The 15,906-nt window shown below is 36.6% G+C and overlaps 1 protein-coding gene across 1 annotated transcript in view; it reads right to left on the reverse strand.

The window, feature by feature from the left end:
• Positions 1-6,710: 6,710 nt before the first annotated feature.
• TRPC5 (transient receptor potential cation channel subfamily C member 5) overlaps positions 6,711-15,906 on the reverse strand; it is a 309,990-nt gene continuing 300,794 nt past the window's right edge. Inside the window, exon 11 of the mRNA XM_055106604.1 lies at positions 6,711-15,692. Coding sequence (XP_054962579.1) covers positions 15,003-15,692 — 690 coding nt within the window. The 3' untranslated portion in view covers positions 6,711-15,002. The remainder of the gene's footprint in view (positions 15,693-15,906) is intronic.

Here is a 15,906-nt window from a genome sequence, read left to right on the forward strand (position 1 = left end):
ACAGGATCCTCTCTGGAATAGGGGGTCTTAATACAGTCAAACCAGGTAAATCAGATAATTTTTTATGACCAGTTTTTACACAGAAAGGTGGAGTAATATCTTTAGGTTTTAGAAAAGTTAGAGTAATATTTTTAGGTTTTATGGCTGGCTTTCAGGAAAAAGGGGTTCTGGTTTCTATGACCCACCTTGGGGAACAGGGATTCTAGTTTCTATGGCTAGCTTTGGGGAAGAAGGAGACTGAGAGACAGGAGGGCAGGAGAAGGTCAGAGAAAAACTTGCTACTGAGGCCTTCATTCGGGGGTATTGTTTTCTGAGTCCAGACATTGTCACATCTTACCATTTTTGTTTTTAGACTTAATCTTGTATCTCTGAAGGCCTGGCTTGGCTTTGGCTTGCTGTGAGACACATTTCATCATCCTTTTTTGCCTTCTCCCTTTCATCTATCTGAAGACCACAAGATGTTCTGTATTGATCAGTTCTTCTCTGAGGGGCAAATCGTCCTGAATGCTTTGCTCTGTCTCACCTGACAAACAGCTATTTAAAAAGTGTTCTTTGGTTGCCACAAAACCTATTTATATCGCTTTCTTAAAAGGTTATTTTTGTGACTCAGTCTCTCCTTTCCCCCTGTGGCTACACCTTGGCCAAAAAGAATAATTTGAGACATCAGGGCTTGAAGTACTTGAACAGTTGAAGGTACTGGAGTGGAACATTGCAAAGAAGATACATCTTCAATGTACTGTTCTCAAGATGATTGATATTGATGAGTTCTAAATAAGCCAATGTACTAAAGGTTTCTGCTTCATAATAGACAGTACCGATTGGATTTGTTTTTGTATCCTTGATTTTAAGAAGGCCTTGCACTATGAGTTAGCATCTGATAACTTAAGGTGGATGGTAGTGCACTAATGTTTTAATAACAACCAACTGTGTGTACTAGTGTTTTAACTTCTCTGCTAACCTCCTGGGTTCTCAATTTGTGCAGCCTGCAAATTGTGTTTTGCATAAAGGTTTGTTTTAGTCAAGCTTATATCATGGAACAGCCCCTTCCCAACATTTTTTGAATGTGCAAACATTTCTGAAGTATACATAATTCACAGAAAGTGATTGTCCTCTGTTTTCAGTTGTCAGTGGTTCACTAGCTTCTAAGGGGTGTTTTAGAAGGTTGTAGTCTTGAGAAATATGGATTTGGAATTTGGCGGGTTTTGAGACAGCACATCTGCCTTAGATTTCCAGTAGATTTGTTTTTATTTCAAACTTACATAATGCTGCCTTGACTTGTGCTCTATTACCAATTAATGAAATTTAATCATGATTGGCATTAACGTAACCTGAAAGCAATGTGTGTACTAGATTGTGAACTATCAATTGAGGTCAGTATTTGTGGCCTGCTTAAATCATGCAAGTTCTCTTTGTTTATGTATTAGAATCAGTCTTCTCTAAAAATAATCAAGGAGTGAGTCCTGGCCCTCCTGTTGTTGGGGGAGAGGTGAGGGTAACCTGTACTGCTGCAGAAGTCTGCAGTCGTTCTTGGAGGCAGCTGCCAGGTAAAAAGGAAATGGTTTTTGTGATGAAAACCAAAACAAAACCCTAACACTTAATCACCATCTAGGATAAACATAGTGGTAGACTTCTCCTTTTTACAGATTACCTCTTAAGTTGCTCTTGTTACAAAAGGTATCCTGTCTTTTCTCTGCATTTAACCAAATTTCAGCCATTTAGAATTGTTTGGGGAAGGAAATACAAAGGCACTGTAATTTGTTTGGAACCCTTTACTTACAGCCCCTTCTTGACATAAATCTGGTTACGCTAAAGGTAAAAAGCTGGATAATTTCTCATAGCCAGGAAAAATAATTAAATTCATTTTTATGCTGTATATATTCTCAAAACTGATTGTGGCTTTCTGCCTTGATTAAGAGCAGATGAAAACATTGAGTCGGTTTTACTGTTGAAATTTAAGACTTATGAATTTAAAACAGCTTTCATTTCCTTAAAGCTTATAATCAAGGCATAACCTTTCAATTAGCTTTGGATTTAAAAGGATAAATCATGGGATTTTTTATGTTAACACCAGACATTCAGAACTTAGACAAATCTCCATAGATAATGAATGATATAGTCTATTGGGAAGGGTGGAGCATAAACTTAATCTAGACTTTTGTAAATCTGGGCCAAATTTAGTTCATTTCATATGAAACCTCTTTAAGGCCTTTTATATTTACGTTTATAATAAAGAATTTATATAATTTATATAAGAATTCAAGAGAACTAATACAGGTTGAGCATCCCTAATCTGAAAATCCAAAATGCTGCAAAATCTGAAACTTCTTGAGCACTGACTTGCTGCTCAAAATGTTCTTTGTGGCAATTTGGAATTTCGAATTAGGAATGCTCAACCAGTAAATATAAAGCAAATATTCTCAAACCTGAAAAATTTTGAAATTCCAAACACTTCTGGTCCCAAACATTTCAGAAAAGGGATACTCAACCTATGTAGCAAGAGACAACCTCTTGTTTCCCTCCATCCTACCTAGAATGTTAAGTTTCAGTAGGAGCAACTTGATTTAGAACACTTGTCTTCTCTCCTACCTCAATGACCAAAGGCAGTTTTCCCTAAAATGCTTTTCAGGGACATGGAGGGTGCCTGTGTGTGGGAGATGTAGCTTCAGGAAAGGATTGACCTGAGTTTAGGTAATGACCTACTGTGTGACTAAAACTGCTTTAGAGTGATTATGGGAAGTGCTTCAAAGTAATTTCAGGATGAGTATTATAGATGAAAGAACATTAGCTGTGTGTCATTGAATAATTATCGTTGAAACTTAGGTTCATTATGCTATTTTGTTTGAAATTTTTGATAATAAAAACTACCTTGGTAACCTGCCATCTGGAGAGGAGATGTTTGCTTATGAAGTTAGTATGAGTTTGGGTTTTTTGAAATGTTGTCTTGAATCCTGAAAAGAATTAAACTTATAAGGTTGTAGAGAGGCTGTCACATAAGGTCCGCCCCTTAAAACATCTGGAGTTTTGGGGAAAGCTATAGGATGGAAAATGGGTTCTTGAAATTCTGTAATTAATTGCTAGCTACACGTAAAACTAGTTTTAATAAACACATGACATTTATTTGTAGTGGAAACTAATTGAGGTAAGTGAACCAATTCTGGTTTTATTGTTTCAGTAATTGTTTTCCCAATAATCACCACTTTTTTTTTTTTTTTGAGATGGAGTTTCTGTCTTGTCGCCCAGGCTGGAGTGCAATGGTGCGATCTCGGCTCACTGCAACCTTCTCCTCCCGGGTTCAAGTGATTCTTCTGCCTCAGCCTCCGGAGTAGCTGGGATTACAGGCATGTGCCACCACACCCGCCTAATGTTGTATTTTTGGTAAAGACGGGGTTTCTCCATGTTGGTCAGGCTGGTCTCAAACTCCCAACCTCAGATGATCCGCCCGCCTTGGCTTCCCAAAGTGCTGGGATTATAGGCATGAGCCACCGCGCCCGGCCGATCACCACCACTTTTGAGTTTACTTTTTTCCTTATGGCCGCTGGTGAGGGGGGATCTTGGAAACAAGAAAATCTGACTATTGTTTAGTTTTTTTCCTGGTAGGTGTCTCTTGCCACTGAGTAGACCTTTTGTGAAGGGGATGGGGTCATTACAAACAATATTGAGGTTAAACTGAATCAGTTCTTATGAATTCAGACCAGTCAGTGAATAAAAACGTTAAAATCTGTTCTAGCCAAACATTATTGGTTCATAGTATTGATTTATTAGTGTTATATGGATGGTCAGTCCCCTCACATAATTAGCAAATCTTTCTTGCAGAACTTTTGGCTCTTTCCAGACTATATAATTCAGGTTTTTCCAAATTGTTTGCAGAATTGTTGAAAAAATTCTACCCTAATACTAGACTTAAAATAATGTTTTATTTCCTTGCTCTGGTATGTTGGCTGCCTCAAAGTGAAAATTTTTACCTTCATAAAAAGCTATTTTATATTCAGTTGTTTTGTTTGTTTTAGCAGTTGAAGTTTGTTTTGATTTTCTTTAATTCCTTTTAGCTCTGCTAAAATAGCTTCAACTACCCAAGAAGTTTTTCCTTTCCTGGTTGTTTTGAAACATGGCATAGGATTTTGTTAATTTAGTTCTTTTTCTTTACTCACTGCTTATTTTTTTTCCAACATTTTCTTATAAAAATCTTTTAAACACAGAGCAGTTGAAGGAATTGTTCAGTTAAAGTGTATATTTACTACCTAAGTTCTATACTTAACATTTTCCTATACTTGCTTTTTCACATATCCATCTATAAGTCCTCATTTTTGATGCATTTCAAAGAAAATTGCAAACTTAAGTACAGATTACCTGTAAACATTTCATGCATATTGTTAACCAGAGTTCAATAGTTGTTAAAGATTTTTTTTCTTTTGAGGTAAAGTTTACATGCAGTGAAATGCACAAATCTTAAGTGTTGGATGCAGTGAGGTTTGACAAATCACATACTTGTGAAACCCAAGCCCTGATCAAGATAACATTATCATCCCCAGGAAGTCTCTTCATGCTTCTTCCCAGTCAAATCTTTCTATACCATTCCCCTGGGTAACCACTCTTGGTTCTGAGTTTTCCCCAATAGATTAGTTTTCTGTTTTTCTAACTACATAAATGAAAGTATATGCTCTCTTGTGTAAGGCTTCTTTCAGCATAATGTATTTGGGATTTATCTATGTTGTGTGTATCAAAAATTTATTGCTGAATATTATTTCATTGTATGAATATGCCATAGTTTATCCTTTTGATGGACACCTGGGCCGTTTCCAGTTTTTTTTACATATTATAAATAAAGCTTCTATGGATATTTTTCTGTAAATCTTTTTATGAGCATGTTATCATTTATCTTGGAATAGAATTATTGGGTCATAGGTGAGGTGCATGTTTAGTTTTTTTTATAAGAAACCACAGGACATTTTTCTCAAGTGGTTGTACCATTTTAAACTCCCATCAGCAATGTATGACAGTTCCAGTTTCTCATTACCATCAGCATATGATGGTGTCAGTGGTTTTTATTTTAGTCATTTTGGTGGATGTGTAGTAAGTGGTATCTCATTGTAGTAAGTGGTATCTAATTTGCATTTCCCTGATTATTTTTCATATCAAGCATTTTTATGTGCTTGTTCATTTGTATACCTTTGTGAAGTGTGTTCAAATAATTTGTGTTATTGCATTATAGGAGTTCTTTGTATATGCTGGTTGCAAATCTTTGTCAGATATACTTCTGTTTTTTTTTTTTATTATTTAAGTTCTAGGGTACATGTGCACAACATGCAGGCTTATTACATACGTATACGTGTGCCATGTTGGTGTGCTGCACCCATTAACTCGTCATTTACATTAGGTATATCTCCTAATGCTATCCCTCCCCCCACCCCCACCCCATGACAGGCCCCAGTGTGTGATGTTCCCCTTCCTGTGTCCAAGTGTTCTCATTGTTCAATTCCCACCTATGAGTGAGAACATGCGGTATTTGGTTTTTTGTCCTTGTGATAGTTTGCTGAGAATGATGGTTTCCAGCTTCATCCATGTCCCTACAAAGCACATGAACTCATCATTTTTTATGGCTGCATAGTATTCCATGGTGTATATGTGCCACATTTTCTTAATCCAGTCTATCGTTGATGGACATTTGGGTTGGTTCCAAGTCTTTGCTATTGTGAATAGTGCCACAATAAACATACGCGTGCATGTGTCTTTATAGCAGCATGATTTATAATCCTTTGGGTATATACCCAGTAATGGGATGGCTGAGTCAAATGGTATTTCTAGTTCTAGATCCTTGAGGAATCGCCACACTGTCTTCCACAATGGTTAAACTAGTTTACAGTCCCACCAACAGTGTAAAAGTGCTCCTATTTCTCCAGCACCTGTTGTTTCCTGACTTTTTAATGATTGCCATTCTAACTGGTGTGAGATGTTATCTCATTTGTGACTTCTGCTTATTTTAATTATCCTTATCTAACCAGTGTGTAAATGTTGTACACTCATTTATGCTTAAAATAATTAGGCCAGGACTTACAGGTGAGTTATTTAGCTGAAAGTTAAGCTTTTCTGATATGCTAACCAGTGCCCTGCTGGTGTAAAAGTTAATCAGTAAAATAAGACAATCAAACTTCAGGAATCTGAATTAGTAGAAAGCTAGTTGCTGAAAAGTCTGTTACTACAAAAAAACCTGAAGGAGAAACATCAACTGATTCTGGAATTATTGCTCAGATGTCCTCAGATGACACTGGTTTAATCATGACCAGCTTAACCTCCATTTATATGTCTTCTCACTGTCTCACAGATTCCAACTGTTCTATGCAATATGTATCATACTTTTAAGTACTCAGTGAAGAATAATTAATTTCCAGGATTGGGCCTCTAAGGTTTTTCAATGTTGTAAGCTATAGCTTTAAAACTGTATTGGTCTCTTTACTTCATCTCATAGTTCTTATAAATTATTATTAAATTCTTAAATACTAGTCAGCTTTGTTTAATGGAAGATATAAAAATCAGAATATTTATTCTCATATACTTTTCAAAATATATTGGACTGTGGAGGTCTCCCATTAGTGTTTCTGCTAGGCAAATTACATTGTGAAATCTTTTGTTCATAAATGTTAATAATAGGTGGCTACAAATGTTACACTGAAAAAGGGAGGAACATAACACCTTAAAATCTGAGTTGTCACACATTTCAGGGGAAAAAAGTAAATACTTTATTTTGTTGATACTGAAGCTAAAAATACACAAAATTATTTTATTGTACAAGATTCTTTTTAATACATTAAGATTGATACTGTGCACTTACAGAAAGTGTTTAAATAAAAGTGATAGTTATTCAAAGAGATTTCCACTTTGAAAATAGTCTTCAAAGCCAGTGTCATTTACACAGACACATTTGGAATTTTCCCTTTTCATGATTATGCTCAAGATGTATCATTTTAAACTGAAATTTGACACACTTTCTGTATGGTGATATGTGGTTGGGGCTGCCAACTAGGCTTAGAAGGTGAATTACACATAGCTCGTATTCTCTAGTATTCTCCTTCCTGCTACCAAATGTTAGTTTGTAGCTGCAGACTGCATTCATTGTTTTGAGTAGAAAGAAACTCCCATCCCTAATTTCAACCCCATTTTTGAGAAATATGGAATAAATAGAATCCTGTGAAGAGTTTAACTATTGTTCTGTTGAATAGTACCTCTGGTGTGCATTCCTATTATAAGAAACAAACTAAAATGTATTTGCTTGAGAAGGATGTGTTTATCCTTATCTGAAGTGTCCTGGGGAAGGTCTGTGTCTTTACTGTTGAGATAAGATACAGCTTTACTTTTACTTTGTTAAGGTAGTAATTTGAACAGTTAATTTTAAAGTTAATTTATTGAATTGAATTTCCTTTTACATTAAACCACAGACTAATGTGTTAACCCTTTGGGTTTAGAGGACTCTTCATGTGCTCACATAATATTCATTTTGGTGTCATTGGTCCCACTTATCCTGTTAAGACACTTGAGAATTCTGGCTGCTTCTCCTGCCCAAGTACACTAAGCACAGTTATCACTGATTTATTGGACTACAGGTTACTTTGCCTTGGATATTTAAACTGATTGCTTAATATGTTTTACAAGGAGGTCCTACAAGGTGTGGCCACAACATGATGAGGCTATACTTTAAATACCATGACTAGATCTTATACAGGAAATACTTAATCTGAATATGTGACTTTCAAATGACCTGAACACATTCAGCTAGCTAGCTGCCATCTTCCCATTAGAGTTTCTTTCCATTGCTTCTGCCACCATGGGTTCTTATGAGTCCAACATCCTCCCCTCTGTTCTCTATGGAGGTTAGTGGTTTTTCTTTACTGTCCCTCTCCCTGATGACAGCCTAGTCACCAGAGCCTCTGTGCTATACAATGTCATTTCTTAAGGATCAAATAAGTTTGAGGAGTCAATTCTGAGTTTATTTACAGCATAAGCCATTGGAACTCAATGTATTTTACTGTTTAAACACAAAGGGTTAATCATTATGGTTGTTCCCAAATCAGTGAAGCTTCTCTATCTAAATATATTGCTCTTTAAAGTGTTCTCTTCAGGAGGCAATGTGCTTATTCATGTAAGGCTACCACTGCTCCAAGCATAATTGAAACTAGATTCCAGGATACAAAGGAGAACAAGCATTCTTGAGGGGGTGACGGAGATATTCTATAACTTGATTTTGGCTAGTGCTTCCAGGGGTATATACAACTCTGAAAACTCACCAATTTGTACACTTTAAATGAATGCAGGTAATTGTACATAAATCATTCCTCAATAAAGTTAATTAGGGGAAAAAACTAGATTCCCAAGAACAGTTCCAGGTCCCTTACAAATCCCACAAGAGACAATCTCATTATTTTATAATTGCACCTATCAAAGTGCCTATTGTGTAATAGCACTTGAAAATGTTTTTTGTTTGTTTGTTTTTAACCAGAGAAAGTGGTACTCATCTTGACTACCACATGTTTTACCAAGTGTGGATCTAAAATTACTTTTGGCAATTTCTAAATTCCTAAAAATTTAATCTTATAGGATCATGATTTTCTACCATTGAGGATATTCAGAGATTGTACTGTGGACTTTGAAAGTCATTTCAAAAGCAGAAGTCCAAAGTGGGTTGAGTAATGGCAGCATCATTAGAATATGGGTATGACTTTTTAAGGTGACTACTTTAAAGGACCACGTTCATTTGGGTGCATAAGTTCTGGTATGTTTATGAAAATATCAGTCATTATCCTATTTTATGTTTATTCCAAATTTATGAGGCTAAAAGATGACAGCAGATACATAATCTGGCTTTTTGCCATAGTGCCCTTCCTTACCTTTCATTTCTCTTTTATGTTGTTTTGACAAACCCACTTTATTTCTTAGATAAAATTTGAAGGGAGTGATCTTTCCAATTGGCTAAAGTGTACATATTTATGAAAGCCCATCTGTGATATTGCATTATGGGTGTGGTGTGTTGAACTTATATTTACAGTGATCCCAAGGTTGAGAACTTGTTAACATCTGAAATTTAACCCAAATATGACCCAAAATTTGAAAAATGATTTACTGGTAGTTCTGCTTTCATATGTTGTTGCATTTTTTGAATTTCATTAAAGGAGAAATGATGATGCTAATGTTTTAATTAACCATTTTAAATTATATTTTTAATTCAGGTTATTCATCTCAATTTGGCCATCCAAAAAACTGACAATTTGGTGGTTTAGCCCCGTGTTTTAAAGTGTATATCCTCACTCATCCTTACTTCAAAAGCTTTTCCAACTGTCTCTTTACTACACTATCACCATCTAAGTTTCCCAATCCCAACAAAAATCCAAAGCCTCCTTTCTTCCTTCCAAGGGTCAGCTTTAAGAGTTGTGTAAGAGTGGAGAACTGTCAAGAGGGTTCCTAGGTTGGAAGGCAATTGGTGGCAATGAGTATTTTGGGGATATATTGAACTTCTGGGAAAAGATACAAAATGGCCAATCCCAGCTTAATTGTACTTTCAAATGGCTGGCTACCTTAGGCTTAAATAAAAGGCACACTGCCACATATTCATTCAAGTGCCACTAAGGACAGTGCCTTTTGTGTGTATGTATGTAAGCTCCTGGGATGTTAGGTTGCCCCAAAACCTGCTAAAGTCAAAGGGCAAATATGCTGAAAAATGGTGAAAATGACCTTCACGTTGCAAGTCATTCTAACCTACTTCAGTTAGTCTTTTTTGGTTCTATCAAGTCACTGGAGTTATAAAGAAAGTTCTTTGAGGGGGAGGAGGGTAGGACAGATACATGCTACTTTCAGGGATGTATGACAGTTGATTTCAATGATCAAAAGTTGTGGGCTGTTTATGTTCCTACAGAAATTGTTTGTCATTTATTTGTGTAGTAACAGGAAGCCTCTAGAGCTTTCACATCTTTTCACATCATATAAGAAAACTAGCTTTTTGGCATAAGGGCATTCCACTTAGTTTTATGTTTAAATATTATAATTCTTAATATGTATATGTCTCTCAGGTACCACAAACATTGATGGTATATCTTTAGAAAAAGAATGAACACAACTCAGATCCAGTAATCAAGTACAAGATACAAATCCACTCAAGTTGGGGATAACACAAATACTGAGCCTAAAGATGCTAGAGCACACTGGCTTGCTGCCTCTATCATTCCAGCAGTTAACTCTGTTTCTTAAACATTACATTTTCTAAAAGTAAAGCTCTCACAAGGCACCCACTAACACCTCCTCTGGATCACCACACAAAAGATGAAAATCCTAGGCCATGTACCAGCATATGAATGAATATTAACACCTCAAGTATTCACCAAATCTCAGGTATACAGTAAATCTGAAGTATGCAGACTGACTATTTTGCCAAAAATGTGTATATTTAAGTCTTCCAGGTAAGTTATTCTGACCTAAATGCTTTTTTTTTTAAACAAAACCAGGAACCTCAAATCTTGATAGCTCTCAATATAAAAGTGCTACAGAAGATGCTGTCATGGCAGTTCATTTTGGCAATTCCTCACAGCTCAGGAAATGTCTCATTGAAAAGTTATTCTTGCTTCCCTCTCTTCAAAATGATCTAGTAATTACCTAAAGGGATAAAGGGCCAAGGGCAGAACCATCAAATGCTGTTAAGTTTTGTTATGTGTGTCTATGTATATACACAGACACGTTCTCACTTTTACAGACATCCCTTAAAAGGCAAAGCAAGCCAAAACCCACATCTGTTGGAAAAAAAGTTACTGGAAGGTTCATTGGAAATATAATGGTAACAATGTTTCTCTCTGCTGAAGTAAAGCTCACATTCATTTGGGGTACTCAGATCCCACTGCAGAGTCCTACACCAACAAGGTGGATATTTGGAGCAATTATCTAGATAAAGTAAGCCAAAGAAACAATCTAAAATATCCTTAGTTTTGAGGCAAAGATGCAGGGATTGAAGGTAGGGCTGTGAAGTAGGTATGAAGAGGTTATTTAAATGATCTGAACACTTGGATCAATTTGCATTGACTATGTCTATATGAGCAATCTTTTGAAAACTTGATTACCAAGAAAATATACTCAATTTTTCTTAGGTACCTTTATTTATTTATTTTTGAGACAGTCTTGCTCTGCCGCCCAGGCTTGAGTGCAGTGGTGTGATCTCAGTGCACTGCAACCTCTGCCTCCCAGGTTCAAGTGATTCTCATGCCTCAGCCTCTCAAGTAGCTGGACTACAGGCGTGTACCACCATGCCCAGCTAATTTTTGTATTTTTAGTAGAGATGGGTTTCACCATGTTGGCCAGGCTGATCTCAAACTCCTGGACTCAAGTGAACCACCCATTTTGGCCTCCCAAAGTGCTGGGATTACAGGAGTGGGCCACCATGCCCAGCCTCAATTTTTCTAAGGTACTTTTAAACAAAGGATTTGCTGCCTATCTTCAAGTACTTTTTACCTGATGATTTAACAAACCAAGGTCTGGGGCACTAAAACTATTAGTCAAAACACCACACGAGATTCACCCACGATGTAATATGAATGCCAATGGTTATTTGTATTTTCAGGCTAAGGTATGGCCTCATATTTATCTCTAAAGTTCCCACTGAAGTTTTCAGATGAGGTTTGCACTGCCATAAGAACTATAAAGTTCGTTTTGGAAAAGGTATTAAGTCATTTGAAAAGTGGAGGCGTTCGTTTTTTAAAAATGATTTAATCAAATTGCAGACAGGTATTTACGACTTAGCTGAAATAGCCTAAGTTAGGTCACAGTGGAATGAAAAATGATGGAGGCAGAACAGGGAATTTTTAAATATCTCCATGTCAGTAGACAGAAGCGTAACTTGAAGCATTTATATCTCTGTAAAGTTTGGCATTTTCCAAAAATGATTTTAAATTTAGAGTCTTTCCTCTGTATTTCACTGGACATAAAGCTGGAAGTGGAGATATTTCAACAATGGTCACTTTCTAATATAATTCAAATATTTTCTTTGTAATTTTTACCTTTATTATTAGGGAGATTTTATGAGATCAAATAAATGAATCCAAGGTGTCTGGAAGTGATAAGCCGACTGTAATGTAGGTGGAACATGATATGGATATTTTAGATAAGTAGTAAATGATTTTTGTATTATTTGTGTTTGACTTTGCAGTACATTTTTAACTTCACATTTAAATATGTAAGTCTGAAGTTTTGGAGTTCACAGCATTTTTGGCAAATGAACAAAAGGGTGTCTGTAGTGGCCACTTCACATCTATATATAACATATATGCTTACTAATAAATGTCTTCTATAATCTAGAAGACTTGAGTTTATTGACCAGCTCTGTGACCTTGAGCAAGTCATTGTCCTTCTCTGGGCCTCTTTATTTTCTATTTGTAAAATATGAGGTTGGAATAGAGTAGATCCTTTATAAAGTTCTCTTTTAGTTCTTTTTATGTTTATAAATTTATTCTCAAGTTGGCTTATAACTCCTCTGGGGTCAGAGGATATACCTAAGCATTTTCACTTGAAATACCTTTTATGATACTTGATCAAGAGAGTAAGGAAGTGAACAAAACCTTTTTCCTTTCCTACTTTGTACTGAATTAGAGTTAATAAAAATGTTGGTGTCACCAACATGGAAGTTAGGGCAATAGCTGTTTAGCTTTAACCCCCATCCTAAATGAGGCTTCACTATAGCTAGTAAAGTCTTAAGCCCAAGTCACAACGATAACCCTGAGAAGATCTGAAAAGGAATGTACTCCCGTGACATATGACACTGGTTCTTTCAATAGTAGAGATTGATTTACACATATTATCTCTTTAGAACGTAAGTGACAGAAGACTTTTGGAATACAGTTCCATGTCTGGCTAGCCTGTTTTCTGACAAGTTGATAAGGTCACTGCTAGAAAACTTATAAGTTTTCAGAAGTGATATACATTTCTGAGAAAAACATGTTTTTCTTTTTATAAAATGGGGTTATATGCTATTTCTTTTGGTGCTGTTAATATGAGTTAGGAATGTAGCCCAGGTTCTATTATTATTCAAAGTGAATTTGACAATTTGAAAAGCTGAATCTGTAACTTTAGAAACCTTTCTGGAAAGTAACCTGTGATTAAATGTCAAGGCCATTTTATGACAGTCTTAGCGAAGCAGGGGAGAAATTGATTTGAGTAAATAACCACTTCAGATATGATCAAGGAATTATTTTCGGACAACCTCTTGCCAAATGGGTCTTGATGCAGCTTTTTCACTTGATCACTTTTTCCTGGATATGAGGCTTTATTCTTCAAAACCTCCTCCTATTTCTGGCCCCTCCCCCTCCATTTTGCTCTTCTCCAGGCTAGAGACAGAGATGGGAATCCATTCAAATAACAGAAACCACACTATCAAAAGCTAGTTTGGAGGCATATTTGCAGTTTGAAAGTTCCTCATTTCTCTTACTTTTATCAGAAATTACATACATTAATCTAAATGGATTCCTATTGGTGTTGACATTAAAAAAAAACAGGGTGACACCTATTTTACTTTTCTGGGCTACACACTATTAATGTAATCTCTAGGACTCAGACCTAGAGTTGTTTCAGGTCATATGTTAGAGTCTAAACTGAGGAAACCTTTGTGCTAATGTTGGTAAAAGCCGTCCTTACTCAGCAGGTTCTCAGTGGTTATCAGGTCTAGAATGATGACCATATGCATTATGGACTTTATTTTTTAACTTGAACCACTGTATTCTGATGATGTACTCTTAAGCTGTGGAAAAGAATTTGTTTGGATGTATAAATGTAGCTTTCTTGGAAGACAGTAGAATTTGGATCACGTTTATAATTCCATGAATCCACTAGGGTTGTTATGATATATATCTAACATAATTTACACATGCAATTCCACTGCCCCCAATGAATATTAAAACTGCAACCTGAATTAGGTTATCTATACCTAAAGTTGCCATTTTTATAAAGCAGTTAATTAAAATGAAGATGCTCTTTTCTCATATTTTGACACTTCAGCAATATGCCATTTTTCTGATAAAAATATTTCAAATTCAGGCTTTTATCTTAGAAATTATTTGATAGCAATGATAATTAAAACTATCAACAGTAGAATAGGACCCAACAAATATGACAACTATTTATCTTGCCAATGTATGAGATGTAGTGACTATTGGTTAGAGTGTAGTAGATGTTTTTAAAAAATAGCACAAATTCTAAATACTAATTTTGATACTATCAAATTTTCAAATGTAGTAAGTTAACTGAAACATACAAACACAGAAAAATAATTCGCCTAACTTATTAGATATGACATATACTATGGGTTAAATATTTCATTGGCACACATTAGGAAACTAACACATCTTTAAGAAACAAGAAAACTCAATAGCCCCCACAATAAGAAGTTGTAGTATTTAAGAACGAAACAAGCCACTTATACCCAGAAACCACAAGCTGACAATTCTTTGAAATCTCTTCAGCCTCCCTTTGATGCTGTTCATTGACCCAGCATGGGCAGCGCGTAGCACTGAATGGCAGCAAAGATGGGCAGGGTAGTTTGCCTTATCTGATAGCTGGTGGGGACTGCTGACCACATCCCTCAGCTCTGCGGGAAAATGGCATGAGATTCTGAGGATGGTCAGGAATCTGTGCGGCAACAAGACCAGCAAAGTGGCACCTGGGGCTTCAAGGAAGCATGGGTGAGAAAAGCAAAGCAAAAAGGTTAAGCACCCAACTGCACCTCTGATGATTAGGTGCAACACCCCTTCAGTCGGTTGTAAGATGGACTTAGTGTGTATAGGTATTAAAAAGGCAAATAATAATGAAAGTAATAATAAAACAAGAACAAAAATGGAGAATGTGGCTATAAAAGATGGTGCAAATAAGAGTTTCACTCTCCTTTCTGGGGGGCAGGGGCAGTGAGGGAATCATATTCTGTGTCACCTCTGAGAGCAAGGAAATTACAAATTTCTGTTGAGTTCCAGAACAGATGATTAGGGCTTGACTTAGAGGCGAGTTGTAACTTGTTCTTCCTGTCCATCACCCCATTTGTGCATGAGCAAGTCACAAGCCTCTCCCCAAGTTTCAAATACATCCTCTGAGGAGTCTAAAAGTTTAGAATTTGAGGAGCAGATGCTGGATGCACAGTGAAGAGAGCTGGAACAGGCTAGAGGGCATTCACTGCTCTGAGCAGCGCCCTGGACTTCACCTAATTCTACCTCACTGAGGTTAATTTCACTTTGAGAACAGGCCTCTGCTTTCCCTTTCTCCATCTGAGAATATCTGATGTCCTGCCACATACAGTGCTGCTGAACAATTCCATCAGAAATTGTGTACATTGGCTCTGAACTGGGTTCAGACATATGACCATTAAATTTGGAGAATAGGAGACCCAGTTTCTTGAGAGAAGGACCCATGAAGGAGCGTTTGCTTGATGACTCAGCTTTTGACTTTCCTTGGGCACCACTGGACCTTGGCATGGTTCTGATGAGAGGTGGCCCATGGCAAGTCTTTTTCTTGCAGCCTAAATTAAAAGAGACACTCTTGGATTTGGCCCGAGCCCCACCACTGCCATCATTATTATCGTCTCTCTGAGACAGTTCAGTGCTGCTAGTGGAAAAGCTCCTTGGATGTTTTCTATTTCCCAAGAGGTCAAGCACTTCATACCGAAAGCTGGAGATGTCTTGCTTTAATTCCTGGGAAAAGAGAGGAGACATATTATGTCAAGAAGCTTGGTCTTTATTTCAAAGTAGGCACATTAGATACCTTTGGTATGTTCCAGGTTTTTGCCTAGTAGCAAATCACAAAACACCAGAAAAATCTGCCATTATTCAAACACAAGAAAAACATATTAATAATTCCATGGGCAGGGCTGGGCTGGCCATTGGCAAAATTGTACAATGGGTAAAG

Source organism: Pan paniscus, chromosome X (assembly GCF_029289425.2).
Source record: "Pan paniscus chromosome X, NHGRI_mPanPan1-v2.0_pri, whole genome shotgun sequence".
In the NCBI taxonomy this organism is placed as follows: Eukaryota; Metazoa; Chordata; class Mammalia; order Primates; family Hominidae; genus Pan; species Pan paniscus.